The following is a 17,244-nucleotide window of genomic DNA, read 5'->3' as shown; positions in this document are numbered from 1 at the left end:
CCCCGTTCATTCTAGCCATTTTTTTTTTCCTGTCCCTGCGAGAAATAGACACTTCTTTGCTTATTATTGTTTCTATAACTGATTCTGGTTTAGTTACTTGAAGATAATTCCTTCTCTCAGCCACCTTTGGAATTTAATTAGGCAGCTAAACCTCCTTAAGAACTAACAGAGAGGTTCTGAAAGAGAAGGTTCTGCTCTCCTGCTGCCTTAGTCAGACACTTCAGAGGTGTCTCTGGCTGACCTTGCAGTGACCTGCAAACACCTAAGGAGTCTAAATATGGGAGGGATTTTTGTTTGTGGGGTTTTGTTTGTTTTGTTTTTAAAGTCTCAATGGGGTTAATTTATTGCCATTCCTGTTTCTTTCCATCCCTTTCCTGCAGAGTCACATCAGCATCAGGGGTGCAAATGGCAAGGGAGATGGGATTGCTCCTTTTGGTAGCCAGTGGCCAGTAGGCCAGCATAGCTAGGTCTTAAAAATGTATCATCAATCTTTTATTTTCTGAAACAGATAAATTTGTGTTTTTTCTTGTTTTCTAAACTGTAAGTTTAGAATGGCTGAGTCCATTGAACTATGTGCTTTATTAATTTGGTTACATGAACCGAATTAGCAAAGGCATTTGCTTAACTCCTGGTATAAGCAGAAGTGTCAGTGTTGCTTCTGCATTCTGCACAAAGGAAATTCTTTGCTTGTGTGCATGGGTAGTTAGGGTAACTAACACATTTAAAATGGCAAGTTACTTTTCTCTTGGCTTCCCTTTCTGCTAAGATGAGCAAACCAGTTTTTTCAAAAGGAAAAAGTGAAAAAGCGCTCTTTGTTTTTTCTAATAGTAAATATTCTGATGTGTTAAAAAGGATAGCTCATGAAAAACATTGCCTGAAGTTAGAAACATGGACTTTGTTTGTACAGACTTAAGAACATCCTGAGATTCTTATTTCCCTAATCCAAGTTTTTTATACCAGTGTGTGAATACATTACTTAATGAACAGATTTTATCATGATTTTTCTAGACTTTGGGGTGTATTATTTGTGTTTTGGATTGTAAAGGTATAGAGTTAGCATTACAGTATGTCAAGTGTGGTTCTTCAAATCATGTATTTTGAAATTGTTCAGCCAGTCAGGATCCCTGGAACATGCTTTTTCAGGTGTTGCTGTTGATAAATTGAGAAGTCTTGAAGCTTGTTTCCCAAGATTTAATATGATGTTTATGGAAGTTAATGTGAATAGCTACAGCTACATTGGCTCTTTCTGAAGTTTATTCCCAAGTGGGACAGTGTAATCAAGGAAATTGCCCTCTGGAGTTTTGGGGTACATGAGAGGTATAGTAGCTTGTGGATGGTAGTTGCATGTAATAAGCTCAGGGAATGCTTGGAGAGGCAAATGTGGAGGGTAGCAGGGTATAAAGTGACTGGAGCCTACCAGTTGCACAACAGAAAGTATTACTATTAATATATTAGTAAGGCAAATCAACAGATGCCATTCTAGTATCTGATTTGATACTTTGCTTCCTAGTCAGATAACTGTGTTCTTCACTGGGGTTTGCTACCTTAATTAATCCCCTAAGATATTTCCAGTATCCCAGTAAGTGTGCTCATACATCAGCTTTGCTCATACTGTTTGAATACTGGTGATGTTCTGCAGCTGCATATGTTACTAAAAACTTCTAGGTGTTGCAGATCATAAGCTCAGGAAGGTATTTTGAAATTATTCTAACACCTAACAAAGAACTACTACTGTAACAAACGCTTGCAGAATTTGCTGCCACGAACAACATTTGGTGAAGCAGAGTTTCACACAAGTGAAATCTGCTTTTGCAGCAGAGTAAAAGGACAGCAGCTGTAAACTGTGTGGGAGTTGTGCATTTTCTTTTCAAGTGTTTGGAATTAAATACCCTTTCTAACAGAACACAGATTTGATGACTGCTCTGTTTTAGAACTGTCTCTTGCAAATTGTTATTTTCTCTATTTTTTCAAGAATCCCCAACTATCTACTGTGAAAGTGAACCATTATAATACACATATAGAGGTTAAAAATTCTTAATTGTTCTGGGGTTTTCCTCCTATTTCTAATAGTAGACTATTACAGTTTTTGCTCTACTGAATGATGGGGATTTCGTAACTTGTGTGGTAGTATTTAGACTTCATTCTGTTTATTCAAGTGGTTCTCAAACTATCTTTTAGGGATTTGAGCTTGCTCAGTACTACAACTTCAGTAACTTGGGGAATTTTATCAGAGGTGGTGTTTACTTTCCCATCTACACTTTTCATGGGTTCCTGGCTTTACACTACTTTGTGTAAGCACTGGACCCTCAAAAGTACACTTAAAGGCTATGGGATCTGTACTTTTGAAAATGTAAAGTGTAGAAAAAATTGCTATGCAGTTTGAAGTTACTATAATGGAAACTTTTGCATGACCTTTAGTCTATTACGAGTTCAATTAATATCATTCTACACTATTCCTACAGTAATATTTCATAGGAGCTAACTTCTTAGATGTGCTGTTTCTGTAATGGATACAGCATAGAAGTGTTCCATGAAGATCTTAATAATCTGTCCTTAAGAATACTTTCACCTTTCTGAGGCAAATGAGATGCACAGCTATACGTTAAACCAGTTAAAATAGTAAATGGTTTGATGAGTGAGGAATCTCCCCTACTTCTGAAACTTTGATTATTCTGCTGTAACAGTTCTAAAACAACTGAACAGCTTGTTGTGCTGTTGGGATGCTTCCTATCTGAAAAGCAGTACCTATTGGCCTATTGCAGGATAATTTTACACTGGAGAGAGCAAGCTAGGCTTTTCTTGTGTTTTCTTAGTGTATTATCTTGGTTTTTATAGAATATGTCCTTGAGAGACATCACAAATTATTCCCAACAGCTTTATTATTCTCATGTCTGCATTCAGACATGTACTGTGGTCTCCACAGAGCTCAGGAATTGACAGCAGTTAAATAAAATGCAGAAGCAACTTGAAATTAACTTCCATAAAAGTGGAGAAAAAAAAAAACATGTAAATCTCCTTCTGTATGGCATATCCAGGTTGTTCAAGATACGGACTAAATTTCTGAATTAGGTTACAGATAACTATATTATGTGTGTTGAAAGTATCAGTATTTGATCTGGTGAAGTGAACAGGGGGGAACAGGAGTGGAGGAAAGTTACTGTCTGACTTTCCAACATTGTCAAATTTGGCCACTCTTTCCTAGCTGGGGTCAGCTTGCTGTGTAAGCATGTATGACATAAAAGTGTTTCATATAGTATTGAAATTTTCTGCTATAGGAAAAGCGGCCCTGACTATGTCCTTGGACAAAAGCTTTTTTATGGAAGGGAGAAGCTAGATTGTGCAAGTGGCAAAGTACGAGTATGGTAAACACTGTCATCTTTGTGCATGTTTTACAAAGGATCCCATTGTAAGATCTTATTTCCATTTTTTAAAATATTTGACATCACTGTTGCAGTCCTTCAGTATACTTTTTTTATTGCTATAAACTTCCTACATTCGTATGTAATAGTTTGCTCATGCAGTGAGCAACTGCAGAAATTTGAATGGGAAATTTGCAGAGCATGCAGGGGAAAAAAGGGTTTTCCATCAATTTTCTTTGATCGGTCATTTATGATGGATGATCTGGGAGTGGTCTCTGGTACTCCAAGACCCAGCCAAGTGCTCCCTCCTGTCACAGGCTGTGTCCTGCTGCTGCAGCCAGTTTCCATTCAAGTTCCCAAGTGTTGTGAATGTGGTGGAAGCAGCCACCTTTAGCTTTCTGTGCTGCAGGATTTTGCAATACAATTAAATAAATCATTATCTTGATGAGTATGAAAATAATTTAAGTCATTTCTTTTGCCCTGAAAGGGAAGGGAATGTATTTAGTTTGAGGGGCTTTTTGTTATGCACCTAGATATTGGTAGATTGCAGTAGCACTAGATAAAGATTTATATTTTCACCAACTATAGGAATTTTTTTTTGTGTTATGAGAGAGCTAAAACAGAAGGGAACCTACATAGCTGAAATAACACAAGTACATTCTGGGAACCCTGATGTCCTATATACTAAGACTCTGTTTCATAATATGGTTTCATTAAACAAAATATTAATAGAAATAGATATAATAAAATTAATTGTATGCAACTATCTCCAGTAATAGAAGGAAGTAATATTTCAGCCTGTAATTCAGTGTAAGTAACATACAAAATTTCCTGAAAGATAAAATTAGCAAAGGTGAATCATACTTAACTGTTTCCAGCCTAATGAAAAGTTACTGACTAGCCATTAAAAAATTATTTTGAATCTATCTGCTTAATTTTTAAATGGGACACTTTAAACATTTAACCATTGAATGGCCTTTATTAGGCAGATATTTTGAATGATTTGTATGGGATGATTTTAATTCTGTATTGCTTTTCAATGTCCTATGTTTTTCTTACACTTTCTAACAGCAAATCAACTGAGCACAAGAATTTCAGTGCAGTTAAATAACACTTGCATTACTATAGCTTGTCTGAAATTTATTATCGGCTGTTAACAGGCTTATAATATTTACTCTCATTGTTTTATATGTTCCTTAGACTTACAGTGTGAATTATCCAGCCTGTGTTGGAGAAGGATGGAGCACAAAAAATTGTTTCAGTTCCCCTTTCAATTTGGCTCGTTAAATTAGTTTGCTCTATTCACCTCTGAGGTAGTAGAAGACTCACTGAAAAATCTCCCTCGTGGGTTTTTGGGTATAAATTGTAAATATAACTGTATCTGTTAGAAAGAAAATAGAGTCCAGAACATGTTTGTAAAAATATAAACCAAAAGCAGAAAGAGGAAGGAAAAGATGAGCTAATTATTCCAGTCGAAGCTGTCACTTTATGAAAATGAAACTGTAGAGTTCTTGAGATTTCTTTTGTGTCATTCCTGTTGAATAAAGCTGGTATTGAAGTCCCTGGCCTTCCTAAAAGGACAATGGCAATTCCTTGGCAAGAAAATCAGTTGTTGAGGGAACTGGGATGCTTCTTTCCCAGTCTCAGGATGCTGTGGGATTTGCCTGTTCTCCTTTCTTCAGCTTGCTGTTGCAGAGACAGTATTCCCTTACTTTCTTCAGTATAATGTTGCTCTTTTGCATGAGTATGGACAATCTGCTGCTTCTAACTTCATAAAGGGTATTGAGATTTGCCTTTACTTTTTTTTTTTTTGAGGTTCTTAATTTTTAGCAGTTATTTACAGCAATCTGAATGCAGCTGCTGGAATGAAAGCTTTTGCATTCAGGTTTATAACATTAGGAGAAGCTGCAAATAGAGGCACGACAGCGAAAGCAATTCGATGTGTGCTAGGTCGTGTTTTGCAGGCTAGCATTGCAGTCATTCTTTAGGCAGTTGTTATGTTCTAGAAGCTTTTGTCTTGAATTTATGTTCTACAAAAGGAAAAAGGTAATTACCAGTTACAAGCAAACTTTGTTTTCTGGCTTTTTGTTGCTGGCATACTATGCTCCTTCACAAGGTACTTTTCATTACCAGAATGTGTACATTTGCTTTCCATTGCACTGAGTTCAGGTTTCCAGAGGCCTGATAGCATATCTGTGGCCTTTGTTAAAATGTTGACTGTTCATTCATGAATGATTAACAGGTTGTTTTTTTTAAAGGCCCATATCTGCTTCCTACTGTGCCAGTATAAAAACTGTGTTCTGAAAATGCTGTGTGTGCAGTCTCTGAAGAATGCTGTGTGTTGATCCTGGAAACTTTGTCCTGCCTGCATGAAACTCTTCCTTATCAATTAGCAAGGATTTAGTGCTAGCAGACTTTTCTGAGAGACTGGGGTTAAATGTGGCAGATTTCTACAGTGTTATACAGAGCATTACTGAGCTCTGGGAGAGGTCCTTATGTTGTTGAAGTTGCCAGAGTGCTTAATGGCTGCACAATTTTCATTCAGGTTGTAGTGTCATAGAAGTATTTTTGCTTTCTAATTTTCCTACATCACTTTTCTAGCAAGAGTCCTTCACTGTTCTTAGGAGGAGAAAGCAACATGAAAATGTCTGAAATCCATATCAAATAGCAAATGAATGTTGAAATGTTTGGAGTATAAGGCATTTTGTGTGTGCATGCATAGGCATGTTGAAGGACGTGTTCTTGCAATTCTGATAATGTGAAGGCACGGAGTCTCTTTGTGAACATTTAATTCCATGTTTATGAGCATTCAGAGTTTGATAGAGCAGAAAAAGCCCTCAGGGAGGGAAGTTCTTGCTGGAAGTCCTGTTTAGCATTTAGTATGTATTTAAATCTCGCTTAACTGTGTATGTCTGGTTTTGGGCATACACCCATGGAAGTGATCAGAAACTCTTTTAATCTAGGTAATGCTTTGTCTGTTCTTATTAATATGGTCAGTGAGTAATGATTTTGATAAATGAAAGTTAAATTAATGTGCTTTTTGGTTTGAAACTATTCAAGTTCTTTGCAGTACTCAGTTGTGAACTCACGATATGTTCATCTGAAAGGAAAGGGGGAGGTGGTGCAGTGCCCGGGAGCTTCACAGGGACATCCACTCTGACCTGCCTGTGGAACTCCCCTTCCCAGCTTGAGGGTTCGGGGCAAGGGGGGATTGACCTTCCTGCCATCACTGGCGTAGAATGTACACTAATGATGATTTCAGGAAACTCTGAACTTCTAAAAAACTGTTTCTGTTATCAGTAAATAAGAAACTCTTGACAAAATCAGCCTTGGTAAGGTTGGGTGCTGTTGAACTGAGCACAATCACAGACACAACAACATACCTCCTTGCATAGCTTGGGGTATGAGGAAGTTTTGTTGTGTGCTACAAGGTTATTTAAAATAGTTCCTGATAACAAAGTCGTATTCCTCAAAGATGTACTTATGATCTAAGCTGTGTGTTTTAGTCAGATTGGTGGCTTTGCATTTTCTTAATGCTTCACTGAAAGCAGTAACTTCTAGGTACCTTTTTAAAATCATGCAGTTCTCCCTGAAACATCTGTCAGAAGAGAAAACAACAGGGAATAAAAGTAGCTGGAGGGTTGTCCAGGCAGGACAGCTAGCTGTCTTGTTTGTTGCTCAGGACAAAATTGTCTTTTCCTTGAAAATCAGGAATTGGCATATTGAGTTTGGAAGCACTAAGCATTCAGAAGAAAATCCCTCATTACACTTCCATATCTTGTTACTGTTTTAAACATAACTATGCTGCCCAAGTTATGTGGCAGTACTTCAGCTGCGAGCTCCCAGTATTGGCTGAGCACATCTGTGTCCTGCAGTTTCATCTGGAGTTGTGCTGGTTATAATGCTGAAATGGTTGAAAACTTCAGTGTGAGGCCTCTGAGCCATACTCCTACGTGTTGCTTGAGAAAATGTTTGAAAAACTATACCAAGCATTCTGTGTCACAGGCTTTCTATTTGGAAAACACTTCTATTAATACACAGAACTGTTCTTTTAATGATGGTACTTAACTGTCTTAATTAAAACAAAAAAGCAGCTGTTAAATGCGGGCCAGACAGGAAAGCTGCCTTACTGCGTTGTGTAGAAGAGGAGGAGGTGAGGGTTGTGCAAGCCACCAGCGCCCCACGGCAGCAGCCAGGGTGCTTGGTGGTGCCACTTTTGCCACTTCCTTAAAACAGAGGAAGGAGCTGGAGGTTTGTGCGTTCTGTGGAGTCATTTCAATGACAAACCCCGTGGTTTCATGGCAGGGTGGTTCGTGTGGGAGATGCAGCTCTGCAGGCTCTTAGGACACCAAGAGAGAAACGGTGCTCTTGAACGAGGAGGCATCAAGATTACTGCCCCAGCATCCCAGTGAATTGGTTCATCCCTGAAGATGGTATTGGTGCTTTGTTCACAGTAGTGTTGTTTATGCTCTTAGTGCTCTCAAGATCAACTCTACCAAAGGCAGCTGTTCCACCCTCCTCACAAAAAAAAAAAAAGAAAAAAAAAGAAAAAAAAAAAAAAAAAAAAAAAAAAAAAAAAAAAAAAAGGCAGGTGTGACTTGGATGGTAGAAAAATAGCCTTTTATTTTAATCAAGTTTTGTTACAGATTTTTCCTAGTTGGTTTTGGCTCTCTGATTTTGCCAGGACTGCAGGTTTTTTTTTTCAGGACTTGTGGTTTGCCTTAGATGTACTGTACTTGCTATAGTTAGTAAGCTGTGTTGTCTCTTTTAAAGGCACGCAAAACAAGCCCATGCCCGTTATAATCTCATTAAGTTCCTCTCTAGATGTTTCCCCCTTTGGTTGTGGATATTGCCCATATTTGGTTCTACCTATGGTGCAATCAGTTTATATCTGATTGTGTGGTATGATATTCTGTCTTGCCTGAGCAAACCCAGATAATTTATGATTAGATGTGGCCTAGATTAGCATCTTATGATTTTAATGTTTAAAAGTACATTATAAAAGATCTTTTATGTAATGCAATAGCAACAGGAGGCACAAGGACTTGCCTACAGCAAAACTGCTCATTTAAAACCAAGGGGATGGTATAAATTGTATACATCTTTCCTTTAGAGTGCTTAAAAATTGTACCCCAAAATATAGAAATGGCAGTGCATTACCAGGAAACTCTTTAATTTGATTTAATAACTAGCTGCTTTCCCAATCTTATAATCACAGCTCTCACGAAAACACATGCTCTTACATTCTGCATGGTGTGTTTGTATTAGACTTTAAAAATTGAACGTCTGAAGCTTTATTTCTCTTCTAAGCACCATAGTGGCTCATTTGGAAGTATTTGTGGTTTCAGTAAGTTCTGTGGTGTTTTAACTGTAATTTCTGCTGGCTGTCATGTTAGCAAACTGCTTATTTGTAAGAAATTGTCATTAGTGTTTTGTTTTCTTGTAGGTGTTTGTTTTACTTTTGTGCATGTATGTGAAAAAAATCAGGTGGATAAGAATATCCACTTAATTTCTACAAGAAGAGAGGGGTAATTGAAACACTTGGTGATGTTGCCCAAAATATTTTTAAGTAAGCATGTTTGAAAAGGCATACAGGTAAACCATCCAGGTGTTTTTCAGAGTTTCTTAGTCACAACATTGTGCTCGTCTTTCTGACTGAGCTGCCTCTTTAGACCTTGCTGAGAATACAAAAGTGCTGCTTTACATTCACCATCGCTCTATTAACAGTGAGGTGGAAAGGTTGGGGAGCAATCTTGGCCTAACAAGTGGCATCTCAGAAATGCTGTGTATTGTCTTGAACAAGATCACATTTCTTACAGTTTCTGAGCAATATTTGAACTGTAAAGCTGAAGTTTTTCTGCAAGACATGACAAGCATATAATTTTTTGATGACGATTCCAGTGTATTTCAAATCCACTGTAAGACATAATTATCAGCTGTCGTCTGCAGAAATGCTGAAAAATTGGTTCAGTATTAAATAAATATAGTTTGTGATATCTACCTTAGAATTAAGAATCTAATGTTCTTTCACCCCAGCATTTTGTGGCTGTCCTTTGTGCTTTTGTTCTTAACCAAAAAAAAAGGAGTTTGTTGGTTTGTTTTACTACTGTATTCTGATTTGTAAGGGAGCACTCGAAAATTCATTTGCTCATTAACAGTGCATTTCTTCTCTCAATAGCCAACTACTCCACCAAGCCAAGGGAGGCCTGATTCACCAGTTTATGCTAATTTACAAGAACTGAAAATATCTCAGTCTGCACTTCCACCACTACCTACAAGTGCTCCAGTCCAAATAAATGGGGAATGGGAAACCCATAAAGATACAACAGGACGCTGTTATTACTACAACAGAGGATCACAGGAACGAACCTGGAAACCTCCACGGTGGGCCCGAGATGCAAGCATTAATAAGGGGGATTCCCAGAGCCATGCAGATCATGAGGTAGTTCCTTCTGAGATCAAAAGCAATGAGATTGTAATGCATATGAATGGTCTTTTGCTGTGGAATTTGGTACCTCTGAGTGTCAAGGAGTGTCTTCCTTTGTCTTTTTGGTTATATGTCCTGGTATGAAGCAGCCAACAGTTTCACTTGAGTTGCTTTTGTGTACAAGAATGTGTACATAAACTGTGTGCAAGAGTAGTAACTTGTAAAAATGCCTGTAAAGACAGCCCCATAGCAGATATTGCTGCTTTTGACTAGATTATGTTCAGGCCATTAACATATTCTTTAGATATATCAATGGATTTTTTTTTCATTATGTAAAAGTTTTGCTTTTGCAAAGCCTTTTGGCAAAGCTTTGCTACTGATCTTGCTTGAGACAGTTGAAGCTCACCAAGAAGTTATTTATGTTAAAAGATGATTTGGACTAATATTTGAGGTGCCAATTTATTCTGTGCAGCCAGTTGCTAGGGAAAGCCTGATGGTGGGTTGTGTTTATCTGAACTGCAGTGGTTCAGATAAAGCAAAGGAGTAATTGGAAGATGGATACTTCTATTTAGATATGCTTAAAGTAGTGCTCTTGTGTCCAAACAGTATTGAGGTTAACCAGTTTCCTGATGGAGAGAAAAAGCAAATATTTATCAAGAACTCTTCTACATATTTCACTTCTATATACCCTTTTCAAATATATATATAGTTTTGGTGAATTTTCTCCTGCGCCAGCTGTATATAGTCTCTCTATATATCCAATATATATATAAAAACTTTAAACCCAGAGTTTAGTTTTAAAATTTAATTGTGGTCTGCTCAAAAATTTTCGATTGCTGCAGGCCTGTCACAAAAGTCTACCTCTGGAAAGGTAGGAACAGGAACAGGAGAGGAAAGGGAAAAGGAAACCTTTCATTTCTTTTGGCAATGGCCTTCACAGCAGCCATGACATCCACAAGCATTTAAATAGCTAAATTTTCTTGCCACAGGAGAATGGCAGCAACAGGCAAACAGATGTAATATTTATGCCTGTCCCTTTGTTATCTCTGGCGATGGTCTCTTAATTTATCACTGACTGTTCTTTTGCTGGATAAGACTGGTTTTAGTCTGGATAAGGTGCTTGCTTTTTTGAGTAGTAATTCTTCTTGTCGTAAGTGTAACTGGTTTTCTCATTGTTGTAGTTCTTCCTTCTTTTCATGGAAGGACTTGCAAGAATTATTCCTCCCTCCCCATCTGCAAGCAGTCCCTCTGACTCTTGCTCATACGTCTGTACCATCACTTCACCACATGGTTGCATCTTCAGAACACTTGAATTTTTAATTTATTTTTTAAAATTGCCCATAACTTCTTTCATCTCAGTTCTTCTGTTTGTTTGTGATGCGTCAGGTGTCACAAGTTGGCCATCAGACAGTTATGTCTATCAAGTTTTCAGTCTTTGTTAAACTGATGGATGATACATGTTTTGATTTTCAACTAGACACTAAGTCTGTATTTCCAGTAGCATAAGCTCCTTAGGTAATTTGTGTCTTGACTGGGTTATCAAGATATGAGTCTGGGGAGAGATACATGTTGCACGGTCATGTCAATCCACTTACCAGCAGTCATGTGTTGATTTTGAAGCTGTCTTTCCCCCACCACTCTCCCTTCTTTCCTTTCGTGTTCTGCATTTGGGAACATACTTCGCACCCCACCGTTTGTGTTCCCTTTTGGAACCTCTGGGTACTTAATCCAATACAGTGTGTAAAGGCTGAGATCCAAGCCTAAGCTACCGTAAAATGTAGGGCATCCCAAATTTTGTCTGATTAGGAAAAACTCGAGCTCACATGTCTTAATTATTATAAGTTAACTTTTATACTAGTCTGAGTTACACTCTTTAAATAAAAAAGGAGTATGTGCAGAAGGATTAAATCCTAGTTTCTACTGATTGTCCTCAGAGGAGCTTGTGTTGTATTAGGTAGCAAAATGAAAAGTGATGTAAAAATGAGAACTGAGTGATCACATATGCTAATATCTGAGTAATATATGAAACGTGACATAGTTTATAGTTGGTCTTCGAATTTTGTGATTCGGAAATTGAATTTTATTGGATAATTAGAAAGGGGCAGAATTGTACCTTATTTGCCAAAGTAGGTGGTCACAGACATGGCACAAAGAAAATAGTTGTACGTCATGACAGTTAAATGGATGTTACATGTTACATGGATGGGATGTGGGGAAGCAGTGAAGTCCTATCAACAGGGCCTGTAAGAAAGTGTATAAGATTTTGGAATTACAGATAAAATGTATTAGAGGCAGTGACCTGTTAATGTATTTGAGGAAGGAGTGCTTAACAGTAACTAGGAGAAATGAGTCAAGTGAAGTGATTCACTTAAGTTGAACTGTGAAAGGAATGAGACGTCACAATATCAGAGAAGGCAAACCCCTAATACCTAGATAGGAGATCATAATATGAAGTAGACATCCACAAATTACCCAACAGCTGTTGAAAAGAAAATGGGATTTAACTGAATATCAAACCTAGAATTTAAATCATGTGATCAGAATGAGATTTCATTCCATGTTTTTTTGTTTCAAAATAAACAAACAGTAATAAAGGGATGGTAGCTTCCTTAATTAGTATTCTTCCTGATTACTTTCACTTTCACAAGTAGTAGTAACATTAAAAGCTAGACTGGTTAAGTGATAGAAGGAAGACAGATAGCTGTTCCTATTAATTGCATGGGGATGAACTGGTCTCTGCCCCCGGGAATTTTTTATGTAAATGGAAAAAAGCCAAGAATGACAATAGAAGCAATGATGTGGGGGACTTTTTCTATAATTCCCTTTAATGTCACAGCAAAGTTCTTATAAGGTGTGAGGGGCAGCTGTCTGCTTAAGATGGCTTTATTTGTGGTGTAGTATAACTGAGGATGTGACAAGATAAAGCACGGACAATATGAAAAAAACATGTAGGCAGTTAATGCTGAAAAAGTGTTGAAAGTGAAATTGACAGCTGAGGGACAAGGAATACCTTAGCTTGGTAAAATTTGTAACAACTCAGGAATTTTGTTGAAGTTTAGGTCTGCAAATGTACAGGATATGAGTTAAGCTTTGCAGCATCTAAACTATTATTATATGGATGCCATGCAGATAGACACATTAACAGTCATTCCTACTATACAACTGTGGTTTTTCTAGGAGAATTTTCATTTTTACGTCCGGTGTTTACTTTTACCTGTGTAGGGTGTTTCTTCAGTATCAGGAGTGGCTTGGAAGAGGCAAATACCAATATATTATATTATTAGGTCATATCTCTGCAGATAGTAATGATAAAAAATGTCCAAAGTCTTCTACACTGATTGGCCATATGTCAGTTAAATTAATATTTAACCATTAAAACCATGTAAATTTAAATACGTGTATACAGTATAGTTATCCCATGAAACTGTAGTTCAAATGGGGCCAGTAGCACCCTTGGCAACTCTTCAGTCTTAATTCTGCAAGTGTAAAAATGGGACTGAAGACACCCCCCCACCCTGCTCCCTCCCCTTCCCACAGTGGTTAGGACTTGGCACATGAGAATTTCACATTGCCCCATGTGCAAGAGAGGTAGCATTGGCTAATCCATAATTTACATGCTTACATGTTCTGTAAGCTGTAGAGGACATGTACATTTTTTCATGTTCCTTAATTAATGGCCTAAAAATTTCCTGTGGGTTTTGCTGTGCTTGGTAAGTTGGCTCAGGTCAGTTGAAGGAGTTTGTGCCACACAAGTGGTGAGGTACTCAGAAAAGTAACACCAAAAACCTAGGTAGAAATCACTTGGATATGTCACTAAGCATGCAGTCTTCAAACCCACTGACTTTTTAAAAACTGGGAATTTCTGATAATTGAATATTTTTTGTAAGACTTAATTTTTTTGGGAGAGGTTGTTTCCTATTTGAAATTGAAATTGTATCTCTCTCCTGCCTTACAGTTTTACTCAAGACCCTTATGCCAGTGTTATTGACCCCATAGTATTTTACTCCTGTAGTTTCTGAGTAGCAGGATGTCTTAAATGTTATGCCTCCTGCTAGCTGAGGGTCCAAGACACTGATAGAGGAAATCTGCATGGAATTCCTCAGGAGACCATGGTGTAGAGATGTTGTGGGAGATGAAAGCAGAGAGATTTTTTTTTTTTTGATGCATGCAATGGATGCTTGTGTTAGCAAGGGGATGAAAAAGGTTTATGGGGGAACAGAAATTGTTTGATGTGTGTATAAGATCTTTTCTCTGTGTTACACACCAAGCCTGTTCCTAACATCATAATTTACTTCTACCTTCAGAAAGCAATTTTTCACCTCAGCTAGCTGTGCCTGGTGGAAAGCCTTGCTTTTGCAATGCTCTTTGTCATATGTATCAGAGTTGGAAGGAGGACAGAGGAAATTTATAATATTTTTAAGACGCATTGGGCAAATACTGTAAAATGCTGGGACCTAAGAAGGTGGAACTGGAGTTTCAAGTTGTCCTCAATCACTATTGTGTTTCCAGATGTATTTGAGAAAAGGAGAAGGATTTAGGTGTGAAATTTGGGATGTTGGTAGAAAACCAAGGCAGCAGGGCTCCCAGGTTTTTTTAAGGCAATGCAGATTACTAAAGCTAACTTTCTTCATCATTCAGTAATGTAAATTTGTAGGAATGAAATTTAGATAGGCAAAACCCCTGGAGTTTAAATTTGACTAGCTGAAACATGGTATAGTGGAAATAAAAAGAAAGGTATCAGTATGAGCTAGTTGTTCTGAAAATACTTTGACTTGTTGGTTCTGTAAAAATGCTTCTCATTCTCTCATATAACGTATAAAAATGTGAACTCCCTGATTTCATTACTATTCTCTTTCTAGTCAAATAATCTTTGATCTTTCAGATTTTAAAGCACTTTCATTCTCAAAACTGCCTTATATGTTTCTGACTACTTGTAGCATCTTTCATCAGAAGAAAACGACCACAGTTCTTGTTACAGCCAGTCAGATAGTCAGTATGGTTCTCCTCCAAAGGGTTGGTCAGAAGAGTTGGATGAACATGGTCAAACCTTATATACCAATGACTATACTAATGAAAAGGTACTTTTTCCTTCTTCTCATCATGTGTTCTAAATCTTTTCCACTAATTCACTTCTAGAAATGAAACCTGCATTTCCAAAAGTGAAGAGCATACCTCAGTAGTATCTCCTTTTGGTTTTTTTTAAACTATGCATGAAGCTTTAGCAAATGTACTGACTTTTTTAATGTATGTTTTTTGTTATTTAAATTTAAATTATTAGAAGTTTTATTTCCAGTTGCATATCAGATTATATTAAATGAACATACCATGTATATATTTTTTTTTTAGTTCTTGTCCTCCCCCATCCTCTTGGTTATGCTTCAGGAATGAACTTCATACCAATAAGTTTTTCTTACTGTCTTTTAAGAGCTGTTCTTGTCTACATAGACCTTCCAGTTAAGATGTTTTTAAACAGAATAGTGCTACTTTATCACTTCCATAATTTCCTTTATTAGAGATTTTCACTACAGCTTTCAGATGTAGACAAACTTCTTAATTAAACTACAGCCATATCAGCAGATTTATGCCCAGCTCTTACTATCTAGTTGCTACTGACAACTTACTGTGATTCTGGGCATGCTGTAAAAATTTCTCCCACACAGGATAAATTACAGTATTTGTTTATATTTGTAAAGCAGTCCATTTTTTAAAGTTGTTCACTGAAGTTGCATTTTGAGTTTTTTAAACTTCTGAAGTGTTCAGTGAAACGGTACTTTGTTTATCATATTACAGCACCACCTGTTCTCCAGTTAAGTATGCAAGTTTTATTTGCAAGAAGTTTCTAAATAATTGGATTTATGTCAATTGTAGAATTTTATCCTCTTTAATCTGTTTCTGACAAACATCTGTAAAGCACATTCCTATGTTTTAGCAAAAATGCAGCCTTCTTTTTTAAGTGCACTGGGATTGACAAAAAACAGCATTTCCTACCACAAACAGTTATAGGAAGGCAATCTTGTGAAACCTGCTTGAGCCAAGAGCCTTGCTGTGAGTGTTTCTGTATTTTTCTGCAATCATCTTGTTGATTTTTGCTCATTAAAATTCTTTCTTTCTGCATGACCAATCCCAGTTGTCATAGGTTTACCTCTTTGTGGGAGGTGCTTATAGAGATTAGAGAAATTACATTATCTTCTTCAGGATTTCTCTAGGGACTGCATCTCATATTTCCATTGACGTTTTTAAAAGTTGTTCAACAAGTGCATATATCTCTCAAACTACCAGCAGTTGCTGATTGAACTTCTTGTAATTTTATGTATAAGATCCTGGTGCAGATCTGATGGAAAGATTGTGCCTCCCTAAACTGACAATGTAATGTTGATAAGAATGAGATATGGCAAAAAAATATCTGTTTATCACAATCTCTTGTGTGATATTGCAGGACTTTTTTTCTGAGGAGTTACAGAAGGAAAAACCAGGATATTGGAAACTCTTGCTCTCATTGCAATCTAACCCTGGTTAGTTAATGGAGGCTGTGCATTAGACACTGCTGAAGTGGATGGCACTTAATTAAAAATTAACTTTAAATCTCAGGTCTCAGAGATGTACTGTTATGATTGTCACTCTGATTATGTTTTCTATCATCACATTTCTTTCTGCAGTGGATAAAACATGCAGATGAACAAGGTAGACCATACTACTACAGTGCTGATGGTTCCCGATCAGAATGGGAGTTACCTAAGGTGAGTGACCTAAAAAAGAAACTTTAACAACTTGGGGCTTTCCCCTCTTCCTGAATACGTGTTCTGTCGGGCCTTTAATGTGAGGTATTAACCTCACAAGGACTCAGATATTGCTCTTTGTTATTTATTGCATTTTTGTGGAATTTCTGATTGTGAAGAGAAAAAAAAATATGCTCAAGGACATGAAAATGGATGTATCTTCGGATGTTGAAGGAGATCTGGTGTTTTTGCTGAACTGAGCAAAGGTTTTATGCAGGGCTGCAGATAATATCTGTGATTTTTGCTGTGATAAAGAAAACCTGTATAGGAAAAAGAGAAATCTTCACTGAGAAACTGTAGTCTGTTTTTAGTACCCTCCAAAGTGCTTATACAGGCAAGTGTTGAAAAGCAAAAGTTACAGCAGAGTTTTGTGGTGTCTTTGAGGATGACACAGTTTCACCAGAAATGTGTTCTGGTATTTATTAATTTTGTAGTGAAAATAAAAATTTGTAGGGAAGTGACAGACCTAGGGACACTTGGTAGTCTGAGGATGTATCTAATACTATTCAATTCTCATATTCACTTTGAAAAACTGTAGGGCATTTGTCATATGGATGTTGTTATATATGTCTTCCCTGCTATTTTTTGGCCAATACTACCTAATAAGGTGTGACCATTAAAAAAAAATTGTTTCACACAAAACTGTATCCATAAATACACAAAAAAGCATGTTTCTCCATTA

At 37.2% G+C, this 17,244-nt stretch overlaps 1 protein-coding gene across 9 annotated transcripts in view; it reads left to right on the top strand.

Moving 5' to 3' along the window:
• ARHGAP12 (Rho GTPase activating protein 12) overlaps positions 1-17,244 on the top strand; it is a 75,380-nt gene that overhangs the window by 22,264 nt on the left and 35,872 nt on the right. For 5 of the 9 annotated variants that reach the window (XM_042043044.1, XM_042043036.1, XM_042043035.1 and 2 more), the window contains exons 3-5: positions 9,538-9,801; positions 14,724-14,864; positions 16,443-16,523. In XM_042043044.1, coding sequence (XP_041898978.1) covers positions 9,538-9,801; positions 14,724-14,864; positions 16,443-16,523 — 486 coding nt within the window. The remainder of the gene's footprint in view (positions 1-9,537; positions 9,802-14,723; positions 14,865-16,442; positions 16,524-17,244) is intronic. The other 4 variants (XM_042043039.1, XM_042043042.1, XM_042043040.1 and 1 more) reach the window with 2 other exon arrangements.

Source organism: Corvus kubaryi, unplaced genomic scaffold (assembly GCF_017639235.1).
Source record: "Corvus kubaryi isolate FWS band 111438036 unplaced genomic scaffold, C.kubaryi_AGA036_p1.0 37398, whole genome shotgun sequence".
Lineage (NCBI taxonomy): Eukaryota > Metazoa > Chordata > Aves > Passeriformes > Corvidae > Corvus > Corvus kubaryi.
Note: the sequence above shows the minus strand (reverse complement) of the source record. Positions and strands in the feature narration are given on the sequence as shown.